This window comes from Solanum stenotomum, chromosome 1 (assembly GCF_019186545.1).
Source record: "Solanum stenotomum isolate F172 chromosome 1, ASM1918654v1, whole genome shotgun sequence".
In the NCBI taxonomy this organism is placed as follows: domain Eukaryota; kingdom Viridiplantae; phylum Streptophyta; class Magnoliopsida; order Solanales; family Solanaceae; genus Solanum; species Solanum stenotomum.
In genome coordinates, this window is record NC_064282.1 from 30,870,356 (window position 1) to 30,886,716 (window position 16,361).

At 36.0% G+C, this 16,361-nt stretch overlaps 1 protein-coding gene across 1 annotated transcript; it reads right to left on the minus strand.

The window, feature by feature from the left end:
- Positions 1-1,108: 1,108 nt before the first annotated feature.
- LOC125843293 (beta-glucosidase-like SFR2, chloroplastic) lies at positions 1,109-13,832 on the minus strand. The gene is given in 10 exon segments (XM_049522519.1): positions 1,109-1,532; positions 2,103-2,232; positions 2,298-2,447; positions 2,547-2,787; positions 2,789-3,052; positions 4,879-5,100; positions 5,388-5,554; positions 11,657-11,795; positions 11,994-12,336; positions 13,528-13,832. Coding segments are annotated over 10 exon segments (2,031 nt in total). The 5' UTR covers positions 13,706-13,832; the 3' UTR covers positions 1,109-1,335.
- Positions 13,833-16,361: the final 2,529 nt, after the last annotated feature.

The following is a 16,361-nucleotide window of genomic DNA, read 5'->3' on the forward strand; positions in this document are numbered from 1 at the left end:
GCTTTTAGCAAAATTCTCACTATTTTGTCCTTGCATCTTCTTGTTCTGCTTCTTCTTGTTTCTTCCATCATCTTGATGTTTAACTAATAGGGCTCCTTCAACAATTCCTTCCTGTCTCATTACACGTCGTTGCTCTTGTGCTTGAAAAGCACTTAAGAGCTCCGCTAGTGTAATTTTGGACAAGTCCTTAGTATTTTCTAAGGTTGTAACAGTAGCCTCAAATTTTTCAGGTACTGTTACAAGGATTTTCTCAACAATCCTTGAATCGTTAAAAGTGGAACCCAACAATCTGACTCGATTTGCTATATTAAGAAGTCGGTCAGAATACTCCTTTATGGTTTCACTTTCCTTCATCCTTTGCAGCTCAAACTCACGTACTAAATTTAGCACTTGCATCCCTCGAATTATTTCATCTCCTTCATACTCAGTCTTGAGATAATCCCATACCTCTTTTGCTGACTTCAGGGACATAATACGAGTAAAGATGGTGGATGAAACTGCTGTATACAAGCATGCCTTTGCCTTTGATTTCATGGTTTTCCTTTCCTTGTGATTTTTAATCTGCGCGATTGTGGGATTGTTTGGTAAGGGAACAATCTCGTAATCATCTTCTACAGCTTCCCAGAGATCCAAAGCTTCTAGATATGTCTGCATTCTGACTGCCCAGATCTGATAACTTTCTCCATTAAAAGCTGGTGGTGCCATTGAAGAAAAACTTGCTTCTCCGTCCATGGAATTCACTAAAATAGATTAATGAACACACAAGTCCCTCAAGAATAAAATGCTCTGATACCAATTGTAGTTAAATTAATGTGGAAACCCAGAAAAAGAACAAAGGAGAACTTAAGAATAATGAAAGATTAGAACTAAAAGCAATGAAGAACAAGAAAGAAGAGATAACTTTATTTGATAATTCAGTCATTTTTCACTGCCTAAGACTTACACTTATAATAAAGAACTAACTTCATGGTCCTAAAAATCAGCAACACATCTGCTGAAGATAAACAAACTCCTAGAGACTAGGTAAAGAAGTTATTTTAGGAAAACTAAAGCTAATTTACTGCAGTAAATAAATAAAAGGCTGCAGTCCTAAAACATAGCAACTAACAAATCTAGATCCCCAATTAGATATGAATTACTAACAGAAAGGCTTAAAATAAGAAAATATTTATATATAATACGATTTTTTTCTACAAAAAAATAATAGTATTCTACATGATCTTTTTATCCCCTAACCATTGCATAGGCACGGTGGTTGCTACAGTCATACCTTACAATGGCATCCAGTTTAGGATTCTCAAGAAGAATTCTTTAAACAATCTGATACAGTTGTAACTAGATGTTTGCGACGAGAGGCTCAAGAGTCAATTGATCACTCTCTCTCTGAGTCTCTGCCTTCTTTATAAAAGAGAGAGGATGGAGAAGATATCGTGCTAAACGGCTCAAGGGATCCTGTAAACCTTCCATCTCATAGTGCCCAAACCGCCAATCTCTTTTTATATAAGGTCTCCATATGGGCTCATCAAGGCCTCCTGAGGAAAGAACAGATAATCAGCAACAACAGGCAATTTATAATACCACAAAAAAAGGGAGCGTGGAATCACTGTGTAAACAGAGTTTTTACAATACTTATCATTGAGGTCAGAAAGAAAGAATCCCTCAAGTAGGTGCCACACTTATGTAGTCTGCTAAGGTATTAAGACAATTAAAGTGACATTTCCCTAAGCTAACCTCATTTACCAACCACAGCAAATAGTCTAGAGAAAGGTCAATGACGAGATCAAATGACGAGGAAAGCCATTTTGTCTTGTAGAATGCTCTCCAGCAAGAGTACAATATCATGTGAGAGTTATTTATGGCTAGACCAACAGACAAATGGATAACTACAGAGCAGTGGAACCAAATTGGCATCTGGAACAACCCATCAAAGTGTAACTTCTTTTAGATTCAAAATTGCAGTATTTCAACTCTACATCTAAATCTGGCCCATGTATAACCTTTATCCATCTATCCAAGGGGAAACGGATCAAAGTTTTGATTAAAATCTTTACTTATCTGAAACCTGTTTCAGGGCAAAACTAGGCTTGACAATCCTGTATTACCTGCATACATTAAGCCATATTTATTCACTGATCGATAAAATGGTCTCCTTTTTCCTTCTTTAGCAGCAGTTTGGAGCTCACCCCACACCTGTTTCCTGTCTTCCCGCGTTATTTTTCCAGATTCCACAACCTGAAAATCAAGATGTCAGCAAAATTATCAAGAAGAATAAGAAGAGATATCAGAAAGAAGGATGCCTTTGAAAACAAATTGTATGAAGGGCGAGGAATCCGAGCGAGATCATTGGCACGATCAACTGCTACAAGTCCAAACTTGGGACCATACCCATCTGCCCACTCCCAGTTATCAGAGATCGTCCAAAACAAGTAACCAAGTACACGAACACCCTGTATATATTATAAATATATGCAAGTACACATTACCAATCAAACAAAACTGCTGAAATTTTGGATATATTAAAAGAATAAAGTCCCAAGAGAAAAAACCATCATCATGGCGGCATAAGTTGCAAGCAGATGTTCCAACAAGTATGGTTGTCTAATCAAGTCCGTTCCATCAGAAACACCATTTTCAGTTATTATAAAGGGAAGATTAAGATGTTTGTATCTTTCATCAAATTGCAGCAACACACGGAACAAGCCATCAGGATACACACCACGCCCAGATTCGCTGTACTCATCTGTCTCCACTAGTTTCAATCCTGCACCACAAATGACTTCCTGCTCAAGTCAAAGAAGTGCGGGGTTTAATGTTAAAAGAAGAGGCAACGGAAAAGCAGAACAAGAGTTTTTCTATTTGAACTTTTTCTAGACACTCCAATACCTGTCCATAGTAATTGATCCCAATGTAATCCATTTTGTCAGATATACAATCCAGAAAAGTAAAAAGGGTCATGGAATTGGCGATGGAAACAGCAGCGATGTCAAATAGTCCATATGGACGCATAAATGAGACATGGTGAGCTACTCCAACAATGGCACTCGCTGGTTTGCTGAGTAACATAAGTCCAGAGCAATTAAAATAAATCAAGACAGATGAAGAACAAAAATAAACTCAAAATAGAATGAAAATTAGTATTAAATTAAAATGTTTCAAATGCTCACATGGACAAGGGGCGCTGCTAACTGAAGTTCAACTATGCTGAAATAGGAGTCAGTTTCCTAACTAAGTACCAAGATGTAAATGAAGAAGCCAGACTGCAGCTTTAGAAAGCATGTTGTTGCAACTCTAGGTATTCAAAAAACTCCAAGTTTCCCTGTGGTTTTCTTTTGGAAGGTATGGACCGACATGGTTTGTAACAAGCTATTACTTGAAGTAGGCTGATATTGCTTTCAAGATAGAATATGCAACCTTGTCTATCCACTTGCTAATCACACATTTGTTACAAAAATGTCACATTCCTTCAAATTTGAGGACTTAGTAGCAGAATTTTCTGTCACGAAAATACATCACCTAAAGACATCCCTAAAATTTGAACTGATGTTGCACCTACACTTGAGTAGTTCACTATTTCAGTTCTCAAACTCAAGACTCCTGCCAAACGCTCTTGTAGATCATATTCACTTTTAGCCTTTTCTCACATTTTTGAAGGCTCAGCACATATTTTTTTTGTCTTTTCATTTTGATTGTTGTGAATTAATGCTTGTAGAACTGTCATTGCACTGAATGGAATACTTATTCGCTAAACTGTTCTTTTCATTAAATATTTATAATTGCTTGAAGAGTCATTTTTACATTTTTTTTTTTAATCATGTTGTATGTGCCAGCTTGCGCACACCTCGATTGGTCACATGGGGTACCTACTACCTCCTACCATACTGGGCAACTCTGTTCACCAAGGCTTGGACAAATGGGAAGAAATCACCTAATGTTTCTACCTCCGCTAGGATTTGAACCTGAGACCTCATGGTTCCCAACCCACTTCATTGATTACTAGGCCACACTCTTGGGTGATAGGTCTATACTTTGTTTCTTTTATAAACATAGTGTACATGCCAGTTTTCTCGCACCTTGACTAAATCCACGGAGTACCTTCCACCTCCCACCAATAACAAATGCCAGGTTACTATATCCACTAAGGCTAGATCAGATAGGAAGAAATTACCTAGTATTTTTTTTTGTCTCTCCTAGGATTTGAACCTGAGACCTTATGGTTTTCAACTCACTTCATTGACCACTAGGCCACATCCTTGGGTGTTGGTTTTTACTTTCTATTAATGAGCTTTTAGCTGGCTCTTTTACTATTGTTGAAATTATTGGCCATGATAACAGTTAGCTTGTGGGATTGCACTGGATCTGTTGTTGGTAATAGTTAGCCTCATATTGAGGAGTATGGTTTCTGTCTACACTGCCATTTGGACAGTGTAGCCATGTCAGTGTTTAAAATTAGATGGCTTGAATATTCATATTGGCAAATACTCACCAGCATATCCTTAACCAAGACATTATGGATTCCGCCTCCACACTCGCCCGCAAATTATATTGACTTAGTTTCTTCCTAGGCTCTACTATCCCAAGGCATGAGGGATAGCTCATAACTAGTATATGGAGTTCTTTAATACAGTAGTGTAGTACACGTCTCAATGACCTCTTTCCAATCTTACAAAATTCTCTTTTTCTTTGATCAGTCCAATTTCACAATAATTCCTCTCTGGAAGAGAAAATAGTAATAGTAGCAACAAACTAGAAAGCAGTAGGAAGAAAATTAATCAAATAACAAACTTGCGGTCTTCAAAATGCCTTCAAACATGATGGAGAAATGAAAATCTCATTGTACCATGGAAAGAAAAGAGAAAGGTACAAGGAGTAGCTGGAAACCTCTTTTCATGAATATAATCATATGCCTTTGTATGCGCAATTGCTATCCAGTTCATGGTCTGATTGAAGACACCTGTAGGTAAAGCAGAAGTAGCAACCTCCAGCATATCAGGATTACCACCAGGCCAGGCACCAGCACAGTAAGTGAGCATACAAAAGACATGAGGCTCGTTAAAGGTAACCCAATAGTCCACTATATCTGCAACAGAGTCAACAACAAGCCTGTACGAAAACATATCCATTTGTTCATGGGAGAGTAGCACTTGCAAGTATATTACAGTGATAAAAGGTGAAATGCATAAAATTGTGCTGCTTGACAAAGTGCTTTACGTATATTTGCTCAAAATTGCTACTAAACGATACATATATTGAGAAAGTTGATTGGCAGACTAAGGGAATAGAAGTAAAGGAAAAGTATCAAGTATCTATAGTTTAAGCTACGCTGCTGGGATAATTATCTGATACATATAAACCCGACTATGGAGATCTAAAGTTTACATTAGCCAAACCTGGTAAATTCCATGAAGTAGTCAACTGTCTTCTCCAGTTTCCATCCTCCATATTCTCCTGCCCAAGGTGGTAGAGAGTGATGAAACAATGTCAACATGACCTTCATCCCATAGGATCGGACTCTATTAATGATCCATTTATATCGCTCCAATGCCGCAAAATTGACCTATAGAATACGTCAAGTAACTTAATACACCATCGGAGTATTTGTAGCATATTCAACATGTTACTTTGGCGATAATTGAAACAGGGAAGAGAAGATTGAGAAAAAAATTGTTTGATTATTCCCTCAAGCTATTGGAGTTTAAAATTTGAATAGTGTATCTGCATCTTTTCTTTTTTATTTATTGTCATTGTTCTAGTGAGATTTACATGTTCTAAGAAAGGAAAATTACATAATTGCAGGAAGTAAATCAAGTCAATTGATCCTATGCTATATTTACAAGATCCTAGTAATATTCATAAGATTCTAACGCTCCCCCTCAAGCTGGAAATAAATCAAGTCAATTGATCCTACACTATATTACAAGATCCTAGTATCATAAGATAACACTCCTCCACAAGCTGGTGCACACAAATTATATGTACCAAGTTTGCTACATCTATAACTTGTTATAGGACCAGCAAGGGCCTTGGTGAATATATATGTGAGCTAATCAATTAACTTCACAAACTTTGTGACAATATCTCCTGAGTGTATCTTTTCCCTAACGAAATGACAAATCAATTTCTATGTGCAATATGAATGTCAATCCCCAAATTTGGGTAAGGCAAACGACACTCAGTGCCTTTAACTTTGATACCATAACTTGACCGAGTAAACCAACTCTACTTGAACATATTCAAGGCATATATGCAATCGATATGAAACAATGACCTCAACTAATATGAGAAAATATTTCATTTATACATATAGAAGTCATTAGTACAAAATACTAAATCAGTGGCCCTCATAGGAAAAACCGGAGACTTGAGTCAATATGCATGAACATAACCTGAACGTACTAGTCTATGAAGGTTCTGCTACATGACATAAACTGAAAAAATGTCAGGACAAGGCCCTGGCATACCCAAAAAATCTATACACCTAACATGAAACATGATAAGGCCCCAAATGATAGTGGCGCTCACCAACTATAACTGAAAGTTTAAGGGGAATGCCTATCAATGCAGCATGTCACCATGAATGTTTGTACCTACAATGTGAGTGTAGCGCCCTCAACAAAAGGGATGTGAATACATATGGAAAAGGACGCATATGATAAGGCATACAGAATAATAAGGTACATAATGAAGCTCATACAAGAGGAACATGGAAACATAATATGTTGATAGCCTGAACAAGCTAGGAAACATCATACCCTTTGGGGTGGCTCAGTGGTTTGGGCTTGGGATTTCCAGGTAGGAGGTCTCAAGTTCGAAACCCCTTGTCAGCTAAAGCAAGGAGTTTTGCCTTCTAAATTGAGCTCGTCACAATGGACTTGCCTGGTTTGGGTTACCTCTCATGTGTGGTTTGCGAGCTATTGCACATGAGAGGGGTTTTTACCTTGTGCGCACCCAAATGGTAGCGACTGGTTTCCCTAGTCATCAAAAGAAAAAAACAAGCTAGGAAACATCATGTGAATCATATTACTACAATATTCTTGGATTATTACGATCACATCTTTTGGGTTGTTATACACTCGCATTCTGGGATCGTTGCACATTAGCATTCTTCTTTTAGTCTTTGGGAGTAGTATACATGTCCCATCGTTGGACATGAACATGGAATGTGTGAGGGAACGTTTCTTTAAAACAAGCATTTATAATTAAGAAAAGGGAAACTTTACATAAATATAATTTTTTACGTAGGGGAGTCACCTAAATGCCGACCTTCATACATTACATCATGTGTACAACATGGCGCCCAATCTTTGACCCAAATGGAATGGGCAATCTCACCACAATGTCATGTGGACCGACATGGCATGAATTAATCATGAATAGATCCCATTTAGGGAATATCTCAATTTGATCACGATGTGGTGGGACTATCCCAACATCTTATCAAGTTGCGACAAGACCTTATCTTTTATCTGCCAGTCTTTAGATTTTAGAAGCTTCTGGAATGTTCCATTTGTATGGCCTTAGATCCTCATTGATGAGATATCGTCTTATTAGGTTGCGATAGGACTTTATCCTTATTGTCTTATTAGGTTGTGACAGGACTTTATCCTTATCATCTTATTAGGTTGTGATGGAACTTTATCCTTATCATCCCATTAGGTTGTGATAGAACTTTATCCTTATCATATCATTAGATTGCAATTGGACTTTATCATTATCATCTCAACAGAAAAATATAGCTGACATGTGGACATCTGACGGGTGAAGCTTGAATTTTAGAAGACATTTCAATGATTGGGAGGTTCAAAGAGTGGCTAATTTCCTCAGCAAACTTGATCAATTTCCTGGGGTTCAAGTTGGTGAAGATCATTTATGGTGGCAGGGCAACTCCAAAGACATTTTTAAGGTCAACGCTGCCTATAAAATTATGAACCAGTCCAACCACCAGATAGCAAACTGGCCATGGAAGCAGATTTGGAGGATAATAGTTCCCCACAAGGTATCAATTTTTTTATGGTTACTAGCAAAGGAGGCCACTTTAACAGTGTACAACTTGATGAGCAGAGGTATGACACTCTGCTCAAGATGCTTCATGTGTAAAGAAACAGGAAACAACTGAGACAGTCAACCATCTATTTCTGCATTATCCATACACAGCTCATTTGTGGAGAATCATCCTAAACCTTAAGGGAACAGCATGGACAATGCCAGGCAAGATAACAGAAGCTCTTAGCAGCTGGGGGGGAACATGGTCACATGCTAAGGATAGGAGTAGATGGAGAATTGTCCCAGCTCTGGTGGACAATTTGGAAGGAGAGGAATTCCAGATGTTTTGAGAGCTTAGAGAATGATGTGCAGAAGATCAAGTTGAACTTCATCTTACTGTCATATTTTTGGTGTAATCAGATTTTACTCTAATGATACTGTGTCTATCATAGATGTTCTAGATTCTTTATAGCTAGAGAGGAAAGACACTAGAGATCTATTGTAAATATGGTTTCAGAACTACCCAAGTACTGTAACACTGTTTTGATCCTTGATATGATACAAAGTTATTGATTTCAAAAAAAAGATTGTGATAGGACTTTATCCTTATCGTCTCATTAGGTTGCGATAGGACTTTGTCCTTATCGTCTCATTAGGTTGCGATAGGACTTTATCCTAATCGTCTTATTAGGTTGTGATAGAACTTCATCCTTGTCATCTCTTTAGGTCGCAATAGGAATTTATTTGTATCATCTCATTAGGTTGCGATAGGACTTCATTCTTATCATCTCATTAGATTGAGATAGGACTTTATCCTTATCATCTCATTAGGTTGCATAAGACTTCATTCTTATTGTCTCGTTACAAAATCATGGTATGAACATATCTCATATTGTTGGCACACTTGGCCCTTCTCATAACATATGGCACATTTGGCCATTTTGTAAATCATCATAGGGTCATTAGCCCTTTATTTTTTATACTTTTAGCATCATTTAGTAAATCATTGCGAGAGTAAGGTACATTCAAAAGCATCATGTAAGTATTTAAGGAAATCAAAAGCTTCATCATTTCATCGTTAGCATAATTATCATAAAGAGAACTTTAAGACGCTTATGGAATATGAAACCTTCTTGAAACATATTATATGTGAAGTACTTATCATAGAGTACTCAAGACTTAAGAATTCTAGATAGTATTATCCTATAAAAGACATATGGTCTTAGGAAGATAGCTTAAACTCTAAGGCTTTACTTCATTAGAATAGTCAGAGTAAGGTAATTTAACTTTCTCACCAACCTCCTGTATCTTACAAGATCACCAAGAGGCTCCCTTGACTAGCATTCTAAAATCTAATTATAAGTAATAAATTAAGGTTCTATTTTAACATAGACCTAGTAAAAGCTCAATCTTGGAATCTATTGGAGTATCAATACTCTTAAAGTCTATTATTCTTGTTTCCTCAAGAATATCAAGAGCATAGTTCCTCTGTGCAATGAAAATTCATAATGATGATTTAGCAACCTCAACATCTAAGTATTACCTCAATCGCCCAAGGTCATTGCTCTGAAAAGTGTTGAAAAAGGTCATGGTGCAATTTGGAAATTCCTTTTTCATCATTATCTATTATGGCTATATCATCAACATACACCACCAAATACAGGCACAAATATGGAGGGCAATGATATTAGAACATAGAATGACCAGCGTCATCGCAAATCTTGTCAAATTCTTTAATAACTATGTTGAATTTGCTAGATCATGCTCGATGAGACTACTTTAGACCGTGAAGTGATCATCATAGCCTACATACAGTGTTACTAGACTCCCCTTGAATAACATCAATGGTTGCTCCATACAAACTTTTATCTTCTTGATCCTCATGAAGAAAGACATTATTTTTTACATTTTACTTGAAAAAAAGGAGAAGTCATTTTTAATGTCCAACTAGTGAAATGACCAATGACGAACAGCAACCATAGACAAAAAAAGATGGTTGAAGCAATCCACGCGAGAGAAAGTATTGTCATAGTCAAGTCTAAAAATATGTGTAGTAACCTTTGGCACCCAATCATGCCTTTAGCTAATCAATCTATCCATCAGGGCCAATATTCACTATCCATAGTGTATACTATCGACAAATGATAATAGATTTTCGAGAGATAGAGGAACAAGCTCACAATATATCTAGAGTGTAAAGCAAGCATCTCCTCAGTTATAGCTAGCTATGGCCTAGAGGAGAAAGAGCCTCACTTGTAATTGTTGGAATAGAAACAAATGACAGTGATGATACAAGGTATAACGAGCTAGTGAGAAACGATGATAACTCAAATAGGTATAGTTAGGATTAGGATTACAAGTAGAAGGAAGCCTTTCCAAGTGAAAGTAGGAGGACTTTGTGGAGACAATTAGCAACCAACAACGAATTGAGTGTCAGGCATGAATCGTTTGGACCGGATGAAGGGGCCAGATGATAATTATAAGTAAAGAGTGGTGGAGTAGTAAAAGGTAGAGCTATAGGAGATAGAGTTGTGGGGGGAAATGAAGGAGTTAGACAGACAAAATCCCCAAAAGACGGAATTGGTGAACTCTCAGAAATATATACATGTTCAGAAAAAGAGGGTGCAAACTGCAAAATAGGATTGATTGTGTACCATATTGTACAATAAACAATAAATTTACCAAAATACCCTTAATTGTTGTAATGTTAGATTTATCAACAAATACTAAAAATAATTTAAGACTGCTTTCATTTCCTAATTTATCACCAATTATGCCTTGTAAATATTTTAAGCTATTGAATTCATACAACTCCCAATGAAATAATAATAAAAATTAAACGGTAAACCAAATCAGCAAAAAATATGTTTTTGCATAAAGGAAACAAAGATGGATGATGATAAAAAGGATAGCAATAAACAAACCAAAAATCTAAGGTGGAGATGTCTAGTAGGTAAAGAGTGGAGTTAAGTAAAATAATAGGGTTAAGAAAAATAAATGTGATTACGAAATAACAAGAGTACAGTGAGAAAGAGAAATAACATAGCTATTCCACCACATTATTTGTTAGTGACATAAAATGCGTCTTTTTATCGTTACATAGCAACATATTTAACAATATAATATAATAAATTTAAATAACAATCAAAACAAACATTGTATTTAAAATAATGATACAATACAATACAATGGGTAACAACCATCCAAACAAGTTGTTAGGATAAATGGGGAACATGTGAAGGCTATTCTCACTCAAGGTTTTCTAAGAAGCGAAAAAGATAAAAAGGTTTTGTTGAAACTTGAAAAGGTATATCCACATAAATTCTGGTGTCATATTACACCATGTAGTAGATATGGTTTCTTTAGGTGGAGATTAATTTAAAAACAAATTGAAAAGTAAAGGTAGGTAAGAAAGTTGGGACAACTGAAACAAATATCACAACTCTTTGACATAAACAAATTAGCTGAAATTAGGGATGCTTAGCACAGGTGATGTACTCAAATCCATTTCCCTTGGGACATCTCTCAAACAGGATGATGTTAGTGATCGAAGTAGGTTTTACAGAGTTGTAGAAATCAAGGTGTCATCATGATTTGAAAGAAAGGTTACATACAGGATATAATAATAATAATAATAATATACAAGTAGACAATGAATTTCGTTGTAATTTCTTACAGTTTCTTTCAGTCCACCGAGTGGCTCTTCAGGCATGATCCTTGACCAATCTACCCCCATTCGAAAGACTTGCACTCCAGTATTTTTAGCTAATTTCAATTCAGTGTCAGGATCAGACCAAAACCTTAGCCTTTCCTCCCTAACACATTCCCAAACGTTAACTGAATCAAAGCAAATAGAGTGTAATGGGTTTATTAATGTTTAGTATCAGGCTATCTATGGTTCACAGGTTCAAAGAACAAAGCTTACGAGTTTAGTTTAGTTATAATTCAGTGTGTTATGCACCATAATTTCCGAGACTACAATCAAAATGTCAAAGAAGATCCATAAAACTTACGGGTGTGGGACGTTATGCCAGGCAGCAACATTATGATGACATTGCTCAGTTGGAGTTGGCTCTTCCACTTCTATGTACTTCTCAAATCCTCTTATTTGTGCCTCAATGGCTATCTTAAGGGACTTTTTCCTCTTTATGGTCTTGGTAGCTTCTCTCAGAGGTAACGGAGCTTGCTGAGATCCACCATCACCTGTAGCAGAGCCCATAGTAGCATCTGCTGTTTGAGGCTGCTGGATTTCATGTGATTCTGTATTTTCGGCAAATTGGAGCCAAGCATCATCAAGCCTGTCTTCCACATGAGCAGGTGCTGTAGCCAATCCAAAAAAGAATCCTTTCTCCCCTTCTAGAGAGTATCACAAATGGGTCAAACCACATACTCACACATATACAGATATTCAATTACAATGTTAAATTTTTGTGGACAATCATATGCATCTATGTGAAGGCATGGACCATATAAATGCTGAAAGTGTCGAATAATGGAAAAAGAGATACTTACAGCATTAAATTGTATGGTAACATAGAGCCTGTTTGGATGGGCATATAAGCCAAAATCCATAAGTTATAAATTCTAACTTATGGTACTGACTTTTTTGTTATTTTGGCTTTAACACACTTTTTTATCTAACCCAAACACTACAAAAGTGCTTAAAAGTTATTTTAGCTTAAAAGCACTTAAAATAACTCAATCCAAACAGGTTACATCCCTGCAGGGTTCTATGAGGAAACCATTGATTTTTGTGTTTTCCTCAGCTACTGTTTTATCGGTCAATGTTATGTCAGTTACAACACACAAAATACTGACTTAATCTTAGGAAATGGTGGAACCAATGCAGAGTGAGTTCATTCTTTTCTTTTAAAAAAGTAGATAACAATATACTAATCAGCAGCAAAAAGACACTGCTGGAAATCATATTTACAAGTTACAAAAGATTCCCCCCAAATAAAAGCTGGAAGAAACTATATCCTGCTCAGCTTATAGGGATTCAATGCAAAATGAAGAAATTCCCGCAATCAAGAGTTTTTGGAAGGTGGATATACAGGTAAGGCGCATCCACATATTTTTTTTAGGGATAAGGGCACACCACCAGCCTATCTAACCTTTAAGCAAGCATAAGCTAAACTGAAATCTTGCTTCAACATTGATAGACCAACAGAAGTCCATGTTAATTTACTGATGACTGATTAGGGTCATTTTACATCAACTACCATCCAAAAATTGAATAACATAATCTCTCCGTTTTAACATAGGGAACTCTTTCTACTTTGGACGTTCTAAAAGGCTTAACCCCGTTACATTAATAATATCATCTTCACATAACTACTCAAATTTTAAACTGAACTAAGTTCTAAACCAAATCACTTCCATAACAAATTAACAATTAACATCTTACTTTATCGTGCAGTAAATTCCATGTTCAGTCACACACTTTGGTATAAAATGAAACAGACAGAGTATGCCTTAGCTAGAATCATTAGTAGGCTAATTGAAAAAGCTTGAATTAGGTTAAAAAGCTAAAAGTAGTTGTGTTACCAGACGGATTGATATTGAAGTGAGCAAGAACATCGGCGGAGTCGTTTATGGGAGAGCGGAAACGCTTGAGGTTCTTTTTCCGGTAGACGGAGAAGGAAAAAGCATTGGCGGCAACGGTGATAGTTACTAAGACGCCGGCGAGCTTGGTAGCCGCCGTGAACAGAGCAATAACTGACATTCTTACCAATTCAAAAGCAGACAGTTGCTGACTTGCTGTGTGGGCGGGCTTCTTTGGGAGGATAGCGCCCTCGCCCGCCAATAGAAATTCAGACTGAATTATTCAGTTGCGTGAAGCATTATGCTACCTTTACCCCTTGTTTGGATGGTTGTCGTATTTTATTAGTATTGTTAGCTTAAATATTAGTACTAAATTCACTTTTAGACGAAATTTATAGGTGGTCCTTTAAAAGTGACGTTAACTTTTATTTAGATACTTCAATTGACTTTATTTATTTTAGACACTTTTATGTCGGATCTCGTTATGTCATTTTTACACTTTGTGCACAATTTCCTGTTGACTACAAGTGTGTGTGACACAATCGTGTCTACATAGATTAATTAAGTAGTTATATCATGCTAACTCTCAAAACCTTTAAACGTCATATTGACTCCAAATTTAAAGGTCAATTGATCTTTCAACTCCTATTTTTCTCTTTTCTTCAAATTCACCGAATCAAAATCATAGCTAGATTTCTCTTTTAACTCGTTGAATTTTACCTTATTCTTCATTCAATTCATAATTAGTACTAACTATTATTGTAAATTATGTCAACATTTTTAGGTTTAAAGGTTGAAATCAAGTATTGGAGATTATCGTTTTGTCAGGCTTTACGACATTGGAGAAATTGAAGGTTCTAACAAATTTTTCTTGTGATTGTATGTTTTATTCTTAAAGGTGCTGTATTTTCTTTGTTATTTTCACTTTCTTTATTATCATGTTATAGTTAGGATTTTTGGCAATTTCACTGATAAAGTAAGAGACTTATTGGGTATTTCCTTATGTTGGGGGTCATCTTTTCAAAATATAGACAACTATATTTTGACATGCTTTTATCATGGGGTAATGTGGTCGGAGACTCTGACCCTACTTACAAAGGTGGAGTAGATATATTTGTTGTTGCCTTTGATAAAGATCATTTTAGTGTTTTCGAATTTCTTTCGTATAGTAAAAACCTTAATTTTACTGTCAAAAATAAAAATAACAATGAATTTGTTCAAGTTACTTCTAATATTCAATCGTTAGAGTTTGTGAAAGACTTAATAGATGGTGATGAGCTTCATATATATGTGGTCCATAAAATTGATGAGTAGGAGAAATTGTCGACTCCAACTAGTCTTTTAGTATGGTCAGGCTCTGTTGATGAATTTGTGGATATAAATTCTAATGAAAATATGGAGAATGTGGTTGTTTTAGATGTGAATAAAGTTGATTTAGTTCTGCATGGGGCTGATACATATCTTCCTAATATAAATGTTATTCCAGATGAAGATGGTCCAAATGTTGATCAAGAATTGAGATCTTTTAGGCCTGAAAGGAGGAAGAAAAAAAATCCTAATCCTAGGAAGAAAAAAAAAAGTACCTGAAGAGATACCAGCAGGTGAAGCTGCTATTGACAAAGGCTTTAAAGTATTGGAAGAAATAAGAAGGATAGATATGTTAGCGAATTAGGAAGAGATAAGCAGTATATTGATAGTTCAGAATGTGATAGCGATGATAGCACAAATGTGCTAGATGTAGAAGCTATTATGGGTGTTGATTAAGAAGGAAGAGTAAAAAAAATCAGATATGATGATGAATATGAAGTTGGTATTTTTGAACTTGAAATGATTTTTTAGAGTGTTAAAGAATTTAGAAAGGATTTGGAAAAATATACAGTAGAATACAACTATCAGATTAAGTTAAGGCCTAATGAAGCACATAGAGTGAGGGTTAAATGTAAATTAAAAGAGAAATGCAAATGGTTGTCACGACCCCAACCGTCGTGAGTGATACCCACACTAAACCACCTGATGGGAGAATCAAAGACTAACCTGAAATCAACCCAACACTATTTAAATAAGAGAAGTCCATCATATAAAAGAAATGAAATTAGTTTAGTCAACTAAAGAATTGATTCCCAATAAACTCAACCAATATTTCAAAAATAGTTAATGCGGAAAACAACCCCTAAGAACTGAAAATCATCATACCAAAACTCTAATAATCAAGACAGGGGATACAATCCCAAAACTAAACATAAAACTAAAGTCTAATGTCTGTATTCAACGAGATGGACAAGAAAAATAAAGGAATCCATGGAAGCTTGAAAGATGTAGCTCACCCTGAAATTCAAATTCAAGCGTCTCTTCACTGAGGTCTCGAATTAGCTGTGGTAAGATACCCTGTACTTAACAAGGAAAATAATAGGTATAGTATTATTATACAGACTACAATATACTAGTAGGATCACACAGACAGTCCAAGATACGAATGTAAACAATTCACTATAATGTAGTAACACATAACAATGCATATAACAACAAGTAACAAACCACATAGACTCTCAGTCACATGTTATGAAACAACAATACCTAGATGCATGTCCCATATGATCACAAATTCAAATTATTAGTGTACCGACATGGTGTCTTAGCTATCTATAATTAGCGTACCAGTGTGGTACCTGAGCCATCCATAGTTAGTGTCATGCTCCAAAGTACACCTTAGAAGGGACATGACACATAAGACCCCAAGAGGCCCTACACAAACCACTTGACATACATACAACACAACATAATTGAAAAAAGTAGAGAATCTCATAAAGTGAAAGAGTTTGGCGTAAAAGTGGAAGTCT